The 13,061-nt window shown below is 43.6% G+C and overlaps 1 protein-coding gene across 2 annotated transcripts in view; it reads left to right on the plus strand.

Moving 5' to 3' along the window:
* Positions 1 to 9,761, plus strand: part of TRAFD1 (TRAF-type zinc finger domain containing 1) — a 26,649-nt gene extending 16,888 nt beyond the window's left edge. For both annotated transcript variants that reach the window (XM_021713121.1, XM_021713122.1), the window contains exons 7-12: positions 3,328 to 3,404; positions 5,022 to 5,252; positions 6,569 to 6,689; positions 7,956 to 8,289; positions 8,579 to 8,651; positions 8,881 to 9,761. In XM_021713121.1, the coding sequence (XP_021568796.1) occupies positions 3,328 to 3,404; positions 5,022 to 5,252; positions 6,569 to 6,689; positions 7,956 to 8,289; positions 8,579 to 8,651; positions 8,881 to 8,940 (896 nt within the window). In that variant the 3' untranslated portion in view covers positions 8,941 to 9,761. The remainder of the gene's footprint in view (positions 1 to 3,327; positions 3,405 to 5,021; positions 5,253 to 6,568; positions 6,690 to 7,955; positions 8,290 to 8,578; positions 8,652 to 8,880) is intronic.
* The last annotated feature ends 3,300 nt before the right edge of the window (positions 9,762 to 13,061 follow it).

Here is a 13,061-nt window from a genome sequence, read left to right on the forward strand (position 1 = left end):
CCAGGCAGGTCTCGAACCCGCGGGCTCAGGCAATCCACTCACCTCAGCCTCCCAAAGGCATGGGATTACAGGCTGAGCCACCAAGCCCGGCTGATTCCTTTTGTTTTTACCTAAGAGTTGCTGCTGCTTTCTCCTAAGAAAATGCTGTAGTCCCAGACTTTTGCAAACTTTGAGCAGCATCTTTTTTCTATGACAGTCTCCTTATCAATCTTTCAGACTTGACTTTCATCAGAGCATTTAAACTGGTACTAAAGAATGTAATATATTAGCATAGTAGTGACAAAGGAAGTCTTTGGATTTAGTGCAGAATCACTGAAAAAAGTCAATGAAGAAATGAAGATTGCTTTATTGACTTTTGTTTGCTCATTTCATTCCATTTTTCCTAATTTGGATTTTATATTCTCTGTCTCTGTTTAGTGGTTGTCTGAAAATTTTTACGTTTGTTTAATTAAAGACTACAATTTATTCAGTCTTATCACACTTCTCCCAGTCCATACAATGGTTGTACAATTCTTTTTCCTTTTTAAGTTTTCAAACAAAGTTTATTAGTGAGAAAAAGGGGAAAATCAAAAAGGAAGATTAATGGCAGAAAGACCTGCCATGGGCAAGTCTCAATAGTTGTACAATTCTGATCATTCCTTTATGTCTTAAGTGCCTCTGATGTGTGTTACTGTTCTCTTGTTTTCTTTTTAGTGCCATAATGTAGACATTTCTGGTTGTATAGACTCATTGTATTTATTATTGTGTGTTTACCATTTTCTTTGCTCATTCATTTCTTCTTGTTTCTCAGAACTTCCTTGTAGGGTTTTCTTTTTTCTTGAAGTGTATTTTTAAAAATTTTATTGGAAGTGTCTGTTGGTTGTAAATTCCCTATTTTAATTTTCCTGAAAATATCTTCATTTTTGATAGTTTCTCTGATCATGTAATTCCAGATTGCAAGTTATTTTGTTATAGTTCTTTGAAGATATTGCTGTTTTTTGGCTGCTGTTGTTGCCAATAGCAAAGTTAATCTGTAAGTGTTATTTCTCTATATACTCAAAAAATTATTTTTTTAAAAATCTAGTTGGAAAATTCTTATCTGTTATTTCTTTGATTATTGCTATCTTTGATTCTTTATAGTCTCTCCATGAATTCCATTTAGGAGCGTTAGACTTCACTCTATTTTCCATGGCTCTTAACGTTAATCACGTTTTCCACTTCTTTGTCTTCTGGTTGCATTCTGGATAATTTCTTATCTGTCTTCTAGTTCACTGATTTTCTCTTTTGTTATTTCTAATCTGTTTACATGTCCATTGAAGTTTTGCTTTAGATATTATAGTTATCATCGTATTTGATTCTTTTCCTCATTGTGCCTCATTATTTTTAAAATAATTGTTTTCTTAGTCATATCACAATTTTCTGTTTAACATGTCTTTAAACATGTTAAATGTATTTTTATGTCTGAAAATACCAATATCTAAAGTCTGTTTTTTGCTATTTGTTGTTTCCACTAACTCTCATTCATTTTGTGTGTGTGTGTGTGTGTGTGTGTGTATGTGTGTTTACACTAAGTATGCTGGCATGTCCCTCTAAGAGGACTTATATGTGCTTCTGGCAGGCACCTAAGGATACTACCAATAGGAGTAATTTTAAATTAAGTTTTTGGATTGAACTTTTAAAAATCATAAATGTAAGCCGGGCTCGGTGGCTCAGCCTGTAATCTTTGGGAAGCTGAGGTGAGTGGACTGCCTAAGCCCGCGGGTTTGAGACCCGCCTGGGCAACTTGGCGAGACCTCATCTCTACAATAAATAAAAAAAAAAATTAGCCGGACATGGTAGTGCGCGCCTGTAGTTCCAGCTACTTGGAAGACTGAGGCGGAAGGATTACCGGAGCCCAGCAGGTTGAGGCTGCGGTGGTCAGGAGCGTGCCCCACTGCATTCCAGTCTGGGCGACAGAGTGAGACTCCAACTCAAAAAAAATAAAAAAATAAAAATCATAAATGTGAATTTATGTAAAACCATAAATGTAAAAACATAAATGTGGATTCTGTTCTTAAATCCATGTAAGGGCCAAGCTCTAGTTACTGTTGCTTTTCTCTGTTTTCCCCAGATCTAAAAACTAGATAGGCAATTTCCCTACCTCCACCTGTGTTCACCCTTCCATTTGTTCAGCAGTCTTACTGAGGGTGTTGTGTTTGGGAATCTTAGTGGTTTTTTTTTTTTGAGTCGGAGTCTCACTGTGTTGCCCAGGCTAGAGTGCAGAAGCACACTCATTCATGGCTACCTCACCCTTGACCTGCTAGGCTCAGTTGATCCTTCTATCTCAGCCTTCCAAGTAGCTGGGCCTACAAGCATGTGGCCATCATGCCTGGCTAATTTTTTTATTTATTGTAGAGATGAGGTCTTGCCAAGTTATCCAGGCTGGTCTCGAATCCCCGGGCTGAGGCAATCGTCTCTCCTTGGTCTCCCAAAGTGCTGAGATTACAGCATGAGCCACCACACCTGTTTTTTTTTTGTTGTTTTTTTTTTGAGATGGAATCTTACTCTGTTGCCCAGGCTGGAGTGTAGTGGCACACTCACAGCCACCGCAGCCTCAACCTGCTGTGCTCAGGTGATCTTCTGTCTCAGCCTTTCAGGTAGCTGTAACTATGGGAGTGTGCCACCCCACCCAGTTCATTCTTTTGATTTATGGTAGAGATGAGGTCTTGCCAAGTTGCCCAGCCTGGTCTCGAACCCTGGGCTCGGGCAGTCCTCTCTCCTCTGCCTCCCAAAGTGCTGGGATTATACATGTGAGCCACCGTGCCCGGCCAGTTTTTTTATTTTTCCCTGTCCCAAAGATCAGTAATGAGGGTATCTATTTGTTCACTTTAGTTCTTTTTAGCTGACATTTTTTAGGTATTTTATACTTGGAGGAATGTTCAGGATATTGTTTGCCAGTGGTAGATAGGCCTCAATTTCTTCATCTGTAAAATGAGGATAATGTAGGCTTTACTAAAGAGGATTGAACTAATGCATGGAAAATGCTTACAGTGCCTAGGGTTATTACACGTTTAAATCTCTTCCTTAATCACAGCAGCGGGCAAACTACTACTTTACTGCTACTCAGAAAATTGGTGTCAACTAAATCTCTTGTTTCATAATGGAAGTTTTTGCCTAGGGTTTGTCTCTTGGATGGGTTGCCTCTGAGAATTTACTGCTTTTATTATATAAAAGTTTGACTTCCTTTGACATATCTAAAAAATGTCAAAGGAAGTCAAACTTTTATATAATATTCCATAAAGGGGATAAAAGGTTGAAATAAGTTTGTTTTTGTTCATTTTGAGTCTGACTATGTGGTCTGATACCTAGGTGCAGCTGATGAGACCATGTTGCCTTGTGAATTTTGTGAGGAGCTCTATCCAGAGGAGCTGCTGATTGACCATCAGGTGTGTTGGGAATTACTTGAGGGCTTTAAAAGTAGGAATATGTGCAGGCCACTGTTGATGTTACAGGGCATGTGATGTCTTGAACAAACCATTTTGATGCAATGCCTGGGGTAGAAGTAGTAACTGTATTTTTTTTTTACCGTGGAGTGACTGACCTATGGGTATGAAAACTCAGCCTTGTTCCCTCTTTTCCATTGCCCAGGCTGGAGTGCAGCGGCATACTCATGGCTACCGCAGCCTCGATCTGCTAGGCTCAGGTGATCCTTCCACCTCATTCTTCCAAATAGCTGAAACTACAAGTGCGTGCCACCACACCTAGCTAATTTTTTGATTTATTGTAGAGATGAGGTCTCGCCAAGTTGCCCAGGCTAGTCTTAAACCCCTGGGCTCAGGCAGTCCTCTCGCCTCTGCCTCCCAAAGTTCTGGGATTACAGGCATGAGTGACTGTGCCTGGCTGTTCTCTCTTAGAAAAAGTGATAGCTGTGATGCATGCCTGTAGTTCTAACTATTTGAGCCCGAGAGTTTGAGGCTAGCCTGGGTAACATAGCAAGATCCTGTCTCTCTAAAAAAAAAAAAAAAGAAAAAGAAAAAGTGATGCTTATTCCAGCAGACCTAGTGGTCTCATGCTAACAGACCCTTCATCTGGTGGTGACTGGTATACATACATCTCTATTGACCATCTTGTGATCTGGTCTCATCACATGCCACATTTTGATTTATTGGAGCTGTATTGAAGTCCTTATAGTTCTCTAAAAGGGTCAAGGTTCTTTTCTGCACGTTATTTTCTCTGCTTGGAAGGTACTTGGCCTTCTGCCCCTGTCTCCTTAATATACTCCACAACACAGAATCCTTACTTGTAGACTGGGTTTTAGACATGACTTTCTGAAAACCATCCTGAAGGCTAAGTCAGGGGTCCCCCATGTGCTTCTCTGAAAGTCTGTGTCCACTTCTCTTACAGCTTGTCACTCTGATATGGTCTACTGGGTTCCCTGTTGATCTGTACCACTAGACTGAGTTTCTTGAGAGCAGCTTCTAGGTTTTCCCAATTTCTGAATTTCTCAAAATCTGGTATCTGAAACGTATAAGATATTTGAATGATTGAAAATTTTTGAACCATTTTGGAACAATTGGTGAATAACCTTATGTGTTTGGGGATTACCTGGTGGAGGGAACCATTGTTTTCTCAAGACTGTCTGATTTGGTTTGGCCTAGACTGGTATTTCCACAACTACTAAGTAGTTCTTGTGCTCTGAGTAGTAGAACATGGAATAATGCAATATTTTAATACATCTAGTTTTTGGTTTGGGAATACTATAAAAAAATCCATTAACAAGGATAATAAAGAGTATTTGTGCCTGTTTCTGTATGGGTGTGGGAAGAATCTTGAATCTTTTCTAATTTATTTAAAGAGAATAATCAGATGAACACAGTAAGAAATTAAAATAGCAAAGAAATATTAAAAGTAAAGTGAGCTGTGTGTATCCCTTGACCCTTTTTAGTCCCTCTTCCCAATATTAAGCATTAAAATTTTGTGACTTCTTTTAGAAAATGTCTTAGGAGTGTAGTTTTTCCTTAATCTCAGATTTTTTTTTTAAACCTATGTCTTTTGAATGACAGACAAGCTGTAACCCTTCACGTGCCTTAACTTCGCTCAATACTGGCAGCTCTTTCCCCAGAGGGGTGGAGGAACCTGATGTCATCTTTCAGAACTTTCTGCAGCAGGCTACAAGTAACCAGTTAGACTCTTTGATGGGCCTGAGTAGTTCACCCTCTGTGGATGATAGCATCATCATCCCATGTGAATTCTGTGGTGTACAGCTGGAAGAGGAGGTGCTGTTTCATCATCAGGTAAGAGTCCCACTTGGCCCCATGCTGATCCTCTGTGGGTGACCCTGAGGCTTCCAGAGTTGAGGATACTTCTTTACCTTTAAGTTGCATTCCAACCTGGCCAGAAATCTATACACTTGGCTTCAGGCCATATTGTTTTTGTGAGCTGGTTGTGATATACAGTATCTCAGGCCATCAGACTTTTTCTGCTTTCTGGCAACTAAAACTGTCATGTCACTAGCAGAAGATCAAAGAGCCTGGATTCTGTTTGAGCAGTGTGGAAGCCTTGCCAGAAGGGTTTAGGTGGAAGTTTCCCTGAGGTAACTGATGTATTCTGTTTGTTGCCAGGTGGGGTTTTCCTATCATGGTGGCCTTTGGGACTTGTATTCCGGAAAACCTGAGGGTCTAGTTTTGGCTTTGCCTTATGGTAGACCTTAGGTAGGTCCAGGCTCCCTCAATGGGGACATCTGTAAATGAGGGAGTTGGACTAGACCATCTAAAGTCTTTTTTCTTCTTTTACATTAGTAGTGGAAAATACATTTTCTGCCCAATCTTATTTGTTTTTTTCTTTTTTTTTTGAGTTGGAGTCTCACTCTGTCACCCAGACTGGAGTGCAGTGGCCGCTCCCGGTCACTGCAGCCTCGACCTGCTGGGCTCCAGCGATCCTTCCGCCTCAGCCTTCCAAGTAGCTAGAACTACAGGCGCATGCTGCCACGCCCAGCTAATTTTTGATTTATTGTAGAGATGAGGTCTCACCAAGTTGCCCAGGCAGGTCTCAAACCTGCGGGCTCAGGCAGTCCACTCACCTCAGCCTCCCAAAGGTGCAGGGATTACAGGCTGAGCCACCGAGCCTGGCTCTTATTTGTTATGAGGAGTCAACACTGCAGATATAATTTCTGTAGTTGATGCCATACTGTTGATGCCATAACTGTTAACAGCTGTACATTTCATTTCTATAGTAAAGACTTCTGCTTTTGATCAAGCAGTAGCTAAGTAACTACTTGTTGTCTTCTAGGGAAGACTGACATAAGCAACCACACAAATATTTTACTCACAATATAGAAATGCTTTCTTTGGCTTCCCAAGACCAGCGCTTCCTCTCCCTGCATGTATCAGAAAATGCTTCTGTCAGTGCCTCAGGTGCTAATGGGAATGGTTGCTCCATTCCAGATGTGTGCTTCCTCTTAGTTCCCAGGTCCTTTCTCTCAGAGACTGTCAAAGATTCCCTCCAGTGGAGTATGCTCACTCATCCTGCTATTCTTCCCTTTCTTTCTTTGCTCCCTCTTCTAGGAATAACTCAGTACACAGGTACTAATTCTATTTTTTTGTTTGTTTAGGACCAGTGTGACCAACACCCAGCTACAGCAAACAACCATGTGACAGAGGGGATTCCTAGACAGGACTCCCAGCCTCGAGAGACCTCACCAGAGCTGCCCAGGAGGCGTGTCAGACACCAGGGTATTAGCCAGGGCTGAGCCAAGGCCACAGGTCCATTGCTGGCTCAGGCCTGCTTACCACTTCTCATCTGCTGCTGTCATGTGGAGGTTACCTGACTCTTGAGTTACCAGGCACACTAGGGTCTCATGGGAACTCCTGCAGCTAGTGGCCCCACATTAGGCTGAGTTTTCTCAAATGTGGGCTTATAGGGTAATGGCTTTGGGGACAACTATGATGTACACTTAGTAGTCAGTCTTTATAAACCTGTGGATCTCCTGTCTGTTCACTTAATGGATCATTTGTAGATAATTTGCAAACCTTACTGTAGTTGCCCTAGGCTCTGCTTCTAGTTGAAATGTGCTTAGGGTACTCAAACTTTTTATAATTATTATGACTTAAGAGTCTCATGTCGGCTGGGCTTGGTGGCTCAGCCTATAATCCCAGTCCTTTGGGAGGCCGAGATAAGTGGATTGCCTGAGCCCACAGATTCAAGATCAGCTCCAGCAAACTTAGCAGGACCTCCTCTCTACAATAAATAATTAGCCGGGTGTGGTAGCGTGCACCTGTAGTTTCGGCTACTTGGAAGGCTGAGGCAGAAGGATCGCCGGAGCCCAGTAGGTTGACACTAGGGTGGCCGTGAGTATGCCACTGCATTCCAGCCTGGGCGAGAAAGTGAGACTCCAACTCAAAAAAAAAAAAGTCTCATGTCTAAGCAAGTAAACTGTTTTTGAAATCTCACTACTACAAAGCCAATTAGAAATTATTTTTCAGCTGGGCTCGGTGACTCAGCCTGTAATCCCGTGCCTTTGGGAGGCTGAGGTAAGTGGATTGCCTGAGCCCGCGGGTTTGAGACCCGCCTGGGCAGCGAGACCTCATCTCTACAATAAATCAAAAAATCAGCCGGGCGTGGTAGTGCATGCCTGTAATTCCGGCTACTTGGAAGGCTGAGGTGGAAGGATCGCCGGAGCCCAGCAAGTCGAGGCTGCGATGGCCGGGAGTGGCCACTACACTCTAGTCTGGGCGACAGAGTGAGACTCCAACTCAAAAAAAAAAAAAAAAATTATTTTTCAAGGTTTTCTTGTACACTGTTGTTGAACAGTTAGGAGGCTGTATTTGAGGACTGAGGTAGTAATTGTGCAGTGTAGACAAAGGTTTCCCAACTCTGTCCTGGAGACATGGGTTCCAGCAGCCTATTGGGGTGAGTAGTTCTTTACCAGAATGCCCTAAATCCAGCACTATAGCAAGAGCAGACTTTTCCCTAAAGCAGTTACTATTTTCTCGACTCAGGAGACCTGTCTTCTGGCTACATGGAGGAGATCAAGCAGGAAACAGCTAATGGGCCCACCTATCCTCCCAGCAGACCCATTAACAATATGACAGCTGCCTATGACCGACTTTCCAAGTTGACATCAGGTCCTAGAACTGGATTCCAGCCTAGCCCTCCACACGTACCAAAGCTCAACAACTCAGACAGCCAAGGCATCCAGGAACGAAATCAAAACAGCCAGAATGGGGCCATGGCCACTGGACATGTTCCAGTAATTCAACCAGTTCGAAATCTCTACCCAGAAAACCTTGTACCCTCCTTCCCCTGTGGGCCTGCAGGGAGATACAGAACTAGGTAAGAATCATTAACCCATGAATAGAATTTGGAAGTAGCTGAACAGAAAGGTACAGTCACCTTGTCCAGGGCATCGCGTAAGTCCATGGGAAGAGCAGGAGTGTGGATTTTTCCTGTATTGTCACCTGGTTCCAAGAAAATTATTTTGCTGCCCATGGGGGTTTTGTTTGTTTTATCTGCTAGAGGAGTGCTGCTTTTGCTTTGACACCAGCTGTTTCTGTTCCCTCTGAGTTTTCTGACTTTTACTCAGGGGCATCTCAAGAGCTGGTTTCCAAAATTTTTCTTCCAGTGATAGGAGTGAACGTGGCAGGAATTCCCGGGTCACCCCTGCAGCTGTCACCTACCGCAACAGAACTGCAAAGGTAACCTGGGATCCACCATGATGCTCAGTGAGGACTCAGACTGGGGTGGGGCTGGGGTGGCTTTGAAGCCAGAGAAGTTCCTGAGACCAGGCTGGTTGTGGTCAAAGGCCTGTTCCTCTGACTTTTGATGCGGTTTCTGGGGAAGCTGGGTTTTCAGATGCCAGGGGAGGAGTACTGCTCTTGCACTCTCTCTGTAAAGCACCTTCATCTGTGTTGTCTTGCTCAACAGGCAAAGCCCCCAAAGCAGCAGGGAGCTGGGGAGGCGGAAGAGGAAGAGGAGGAGAAGTAACGGTGTCTCCAGAGATCCTTCACACTGGTTCCCACCTTCCGTGCACAGCAGCACTTGCCGCGGGGCAGGCCCTGCCTCTCTGGCTCTTTGGGCAGAGATTTTCCAGATTTTAACTTTTTCTAGGTTATGGCCATTTTGTGTCTTTTGAGATTGTGCTGTGGGAGTTTAGGGGTTTGAGGGAGGGTTCGCAAGGAGGCTGCTGAGAAGTGTTGCAGCCTTAGCTGCCACCTTTTGGCAGCAGTGAAATATGAGTTACAGCCTCTTGGCCCACCAGGGTTCCATCTTTTGTCTTATTTTCACCACTGCTTCTTGGTGCTGTGTGGTCCCGGTGGAAGGTGGGGAAGGTTCTAGAAACCTGGTTCCCACCAGTGAAGTGATTCTCTGCCCTGTGGGGGCCTAAATTTGGGGCTTTTGGGTAACCTCTCCTGTGTACCGCCCCTGCCCAGTCTAGACTAGGCCACAGGTATGCGTGGAGGAGCTCTGAGAAAGTGCTCAGGCCAGTTGCAATACACGTTAGGGACAAGGCATCTGGAGTTGAGTTAGGCTGGAGGTGAGTGGACTAGAGGCTATGTTTTAAGCTGCTTCCTTGGTATTTGGCATCACTGCCTTCTGTTCCTGGTGGGAGCATGGCTCCTTTGTCCTCACTGCCCTTTAATAGGAAGGGCTGAGGGCTCCCTGTCCCACCAGGGCCATGCTAGGCTCTGCTCCAGCCCCACGCTTGCTCTGAAACTAAGTGTCAGAGACCCTTCCCCCTCTTTTTATTTTACTATTATAATTATTAACTTCCTTGTAATAGAAATAAAGTTTGTACTTGAAGTTCAGCTGAGTCTGTGGTTCCTCCTGTGCGCTACCGGGAGGCAGAATGAACTTCCTCCAAGATCCCTATAACCCTAGCAGAGCACGCCGTACGTTCAAGTGTAGTGTTCTCTAAAGTTGGTCTTTGAGGAAAATGACAGGCTTGCTGTACTTCCCGTGATGACTAGGGCATGGGGTGCTGCCTCCAGCTGAATAGAGGAGTGCAGGTTCTTCAGAAGCCTCCATCCGGGAAGTAGTTGAATGGGATCGTTACCCCTCAGCACCTCACAGTTTGCACAGGACTGTCTAGCACTGGAGGTGATTCTGAGTTCATTTGTTTTTCCAACAACCTAGTGGGGGTGAAAACGGTGGGAAGAATTGCCCCATTTCAGGTGGAACACTAGACATGGGAATAGTAGGGATAAACATAAGGCTGTGTAGCTAATTCTTGGCAGAGCCAGGATTCTGAAAAGAATTATCTGAGAAAAGCTGGGGGAAAAAACAAGGAGGGAATAAACTAGGGTTTATAAAGTAGGGTTACTTTTGTGTGTGTCAATTATACCTTAGTAAAACAAAATCAGAGTCTATTAGCTCAGACAGACTTTCGTATCTCAGGCGAAAGAAGCTGGAGAAACAGAGAATTGCAGGGCTTCTGGCATCATTGAAATCCCCCTGGGACTTCAGAGAGGTGGAAGGATCCAGGGCAACTTTAACACAGTCCTTTCCCCAGCTGGGCCAGAGAGTAGTCATGTTGCCCTTAATTGATTTTTTTGGGGTTAGGGATAGACCTGCCAGGAACTAAACTCGCCCTACTCTTTCTTGGGTTGGGTTGGGTTGGGTTAGACATCGAGCAAAATAACAGTGGGTTGGCTGGTTTTACTTTTTTTTTTTTTTTTTTTTTAGTAATCTAGTTTCTAAATGTTTTTTAATGGATGTACTTTTTGAAAAGTTTTGATATTTTTGTTTTAGAAAGTGTATTTTTTTTTTAAGTTGGAGTCTCACTGTTACTCAGGCTGGACTATAGTGGTATGATCACAGCTCACTGCAGCCTTGATCTCTTGGGCTAAGGTGATCCTCAGCCTCCCAAGTAGCTGAGATTACAGGTGCATGCCACCACACCTGGCTAATTTTTTGATTTTGTGGAGACAAGGTCTTGCTATGTTACCTAGGCTGGTCTCGAACTCCTGGGCTCAAGCAATCTTCCTACATTGGCCTCCCAAAATGTTGGGATTACAGGCATGAGCTACCATGCCCAGCCAATGATGTTCTCTTAATATAACTACAGTTTATCAAGAAATTGACATTGATATAATACTATCATTTAATTTACAAACATGCAAATTTTACCAGCTGTCCCAATAAGGACCTTTAGAGCAAAACATTTCCTTTGGTCCAAGATCATGCTGCATTTAGTTATGTCTCTTTAGCCTCCTTTAATCCGGAATAGTTCTTTTTTATTTTAATCTTTTTTTTTTGGTTCTATCTAAGTAGCTAAAACCATAGGCATGCGCCATCACGCCCAGCTAATTTTTTTTAATGTATTATAGAGATGAGGACTCACCAAGTTGTCCAGGCTGGTCTCGAACCCTTGGGCTAAGGCAATCCTGTCACCTCTGCCCTGCAAAGTGCTAGGATTACATAGGTATAAGCCACCGTGCCCAGCCTCCACAAAATACTTAGTAATTGAAACAGGGAAAATAGTGACTTTACAGTGGAGAAGCATAGCAGACTAATGTCTTAACCAAATGATCAATGTTATCACCAATAATGGGACAAATTGACATCATGAGTCCTTGACATGATACACTGAGGACATGTCATCATTTTTGGTATTCCTATTAAAATTTTAAGACCTGAATCTAATTGTACCAAAACATCATACAAACCCAAGTTACAGGATATTCTACAAAATAACTGGACTATAGTCCTGAAAAATACCAGGAAGTGAGAGGATTGCCTGAGCCTATGGGTTAGAGACCAGCCCAGGAAACGTGGCAAGACCTCATCTCTACAATAAATCAAGAAAAATTAGGCATGGTGGCACATGCCTGTAGTTTCAGCTACTTGGAAGGCTAAGGTAGAAGGATCGCCTGAGCCCAGCAGGTCAGGGCCGCGGTGGCCATGAGCATGCCACTGCACTCCAGCCTGGGTGACAGAGTGAGACACCGACAAAAAAAAAAAAAAAAAAAAAGAAATGAACTTTGAGAAGCTGAGGTAGGTGAGGATTGCCTGAGCCCATGGGTTCAAGACCAGCCTGGGCAACTTAGTGAGACCTCATCTCTACAATAAATAGAAAACTAGCCAGGCATGGTGGCATGCATCTACAGTTCCAGCTAATGGGGAGGCTGAGACAGAAGGATCGCCTGAGCTCAGCAGGTCGGGCTGTGGAAGCCATGAGTGTGCCACTGTACTGGAGTGAGACTCCAACTCAAAAAAAAAAAAAAAAAATCTAAGGAACTGTTCCAGGCTGGAGATGGTGCTTCATGTCTATAATCCCAGCACTTTGGGACACCATGGAGGGAGGACTGCTTGAGCCCAGGAGTTCAAGACCAGCCTATATGACAAAGCAAGACCTCATCTCTACCAAAAAGTAAAAAATTAGCCTGGTGTGGTGGCATGTGCCTGTACTCCAGCCTAGGTGTTAGAGTGAGACTCCGACTAAAAAAAACCAAAAAACCCCCGTATTTTGTAGAGAGATAATTTGAGATTATTAATATCCTGTTCCTAATTAAATCTTCACCTACTATTTTTAACATCTATGATGATTCTTGCCTGAATTATTGCTAGTCAAATGGTGATTTTTTTTTTTTTTTGAGTTGGAGTGTCACTCTGTCACCTGGAGTGCCATGGCATGCTCACCGCCACCCCAGCGTGGACCTGCTGGGCTCCAGCCATCCTTCCGTCTCAGCCTTCCAAGTAGCCAGAACTACAGGTGCACGTTACCACGCCCAGCTAAATTTTTATCTCTTGTAGAGATGAGGTCTCACCAAGTTGCCTGGGCTGGTCTCGAACCTGCAGGCACAGGCAATCCACACACCTTGGCCTCCCAAAGTGCTGGGATTACAGGCTGAGCCACCAAGCCCGGCCCAAATGGTGATTTTCTGTCATTCCTTCTACAGTAGCTGGTTTTTGTTCATCTATCTTGCCTGACATTAGAAGTCTTCTTACTTTTGCTCTCTAGATTGTTATAAGTCTGATGCCATTCTGACTTGCAAGTAGTTCATCTCCCTTGAAGTGTTTTAGGATCCCTGTCCTGGTATTTTAAAAATTTCCCCATGTTTTATGTTGGTGTGATTCTTTTTCCATTCAAAGAGCTAGACAGTAAG

This window comes from Carlito syrichta, unplaced genomic scaffold, assembly GCF_000164805.1.
Source record: "Carlito syrichta isolate Samal-C Ts95f unplaced genomic scaffold, Tarsius_syrichta-2.0.1 Scaffold304253, whole genome shotgun sequence".
NCBI lineage: Eukaryota > Metazoa > Chordata > Mammalia > Primates > Tarsiidae > Carlito > Carlito syrichta.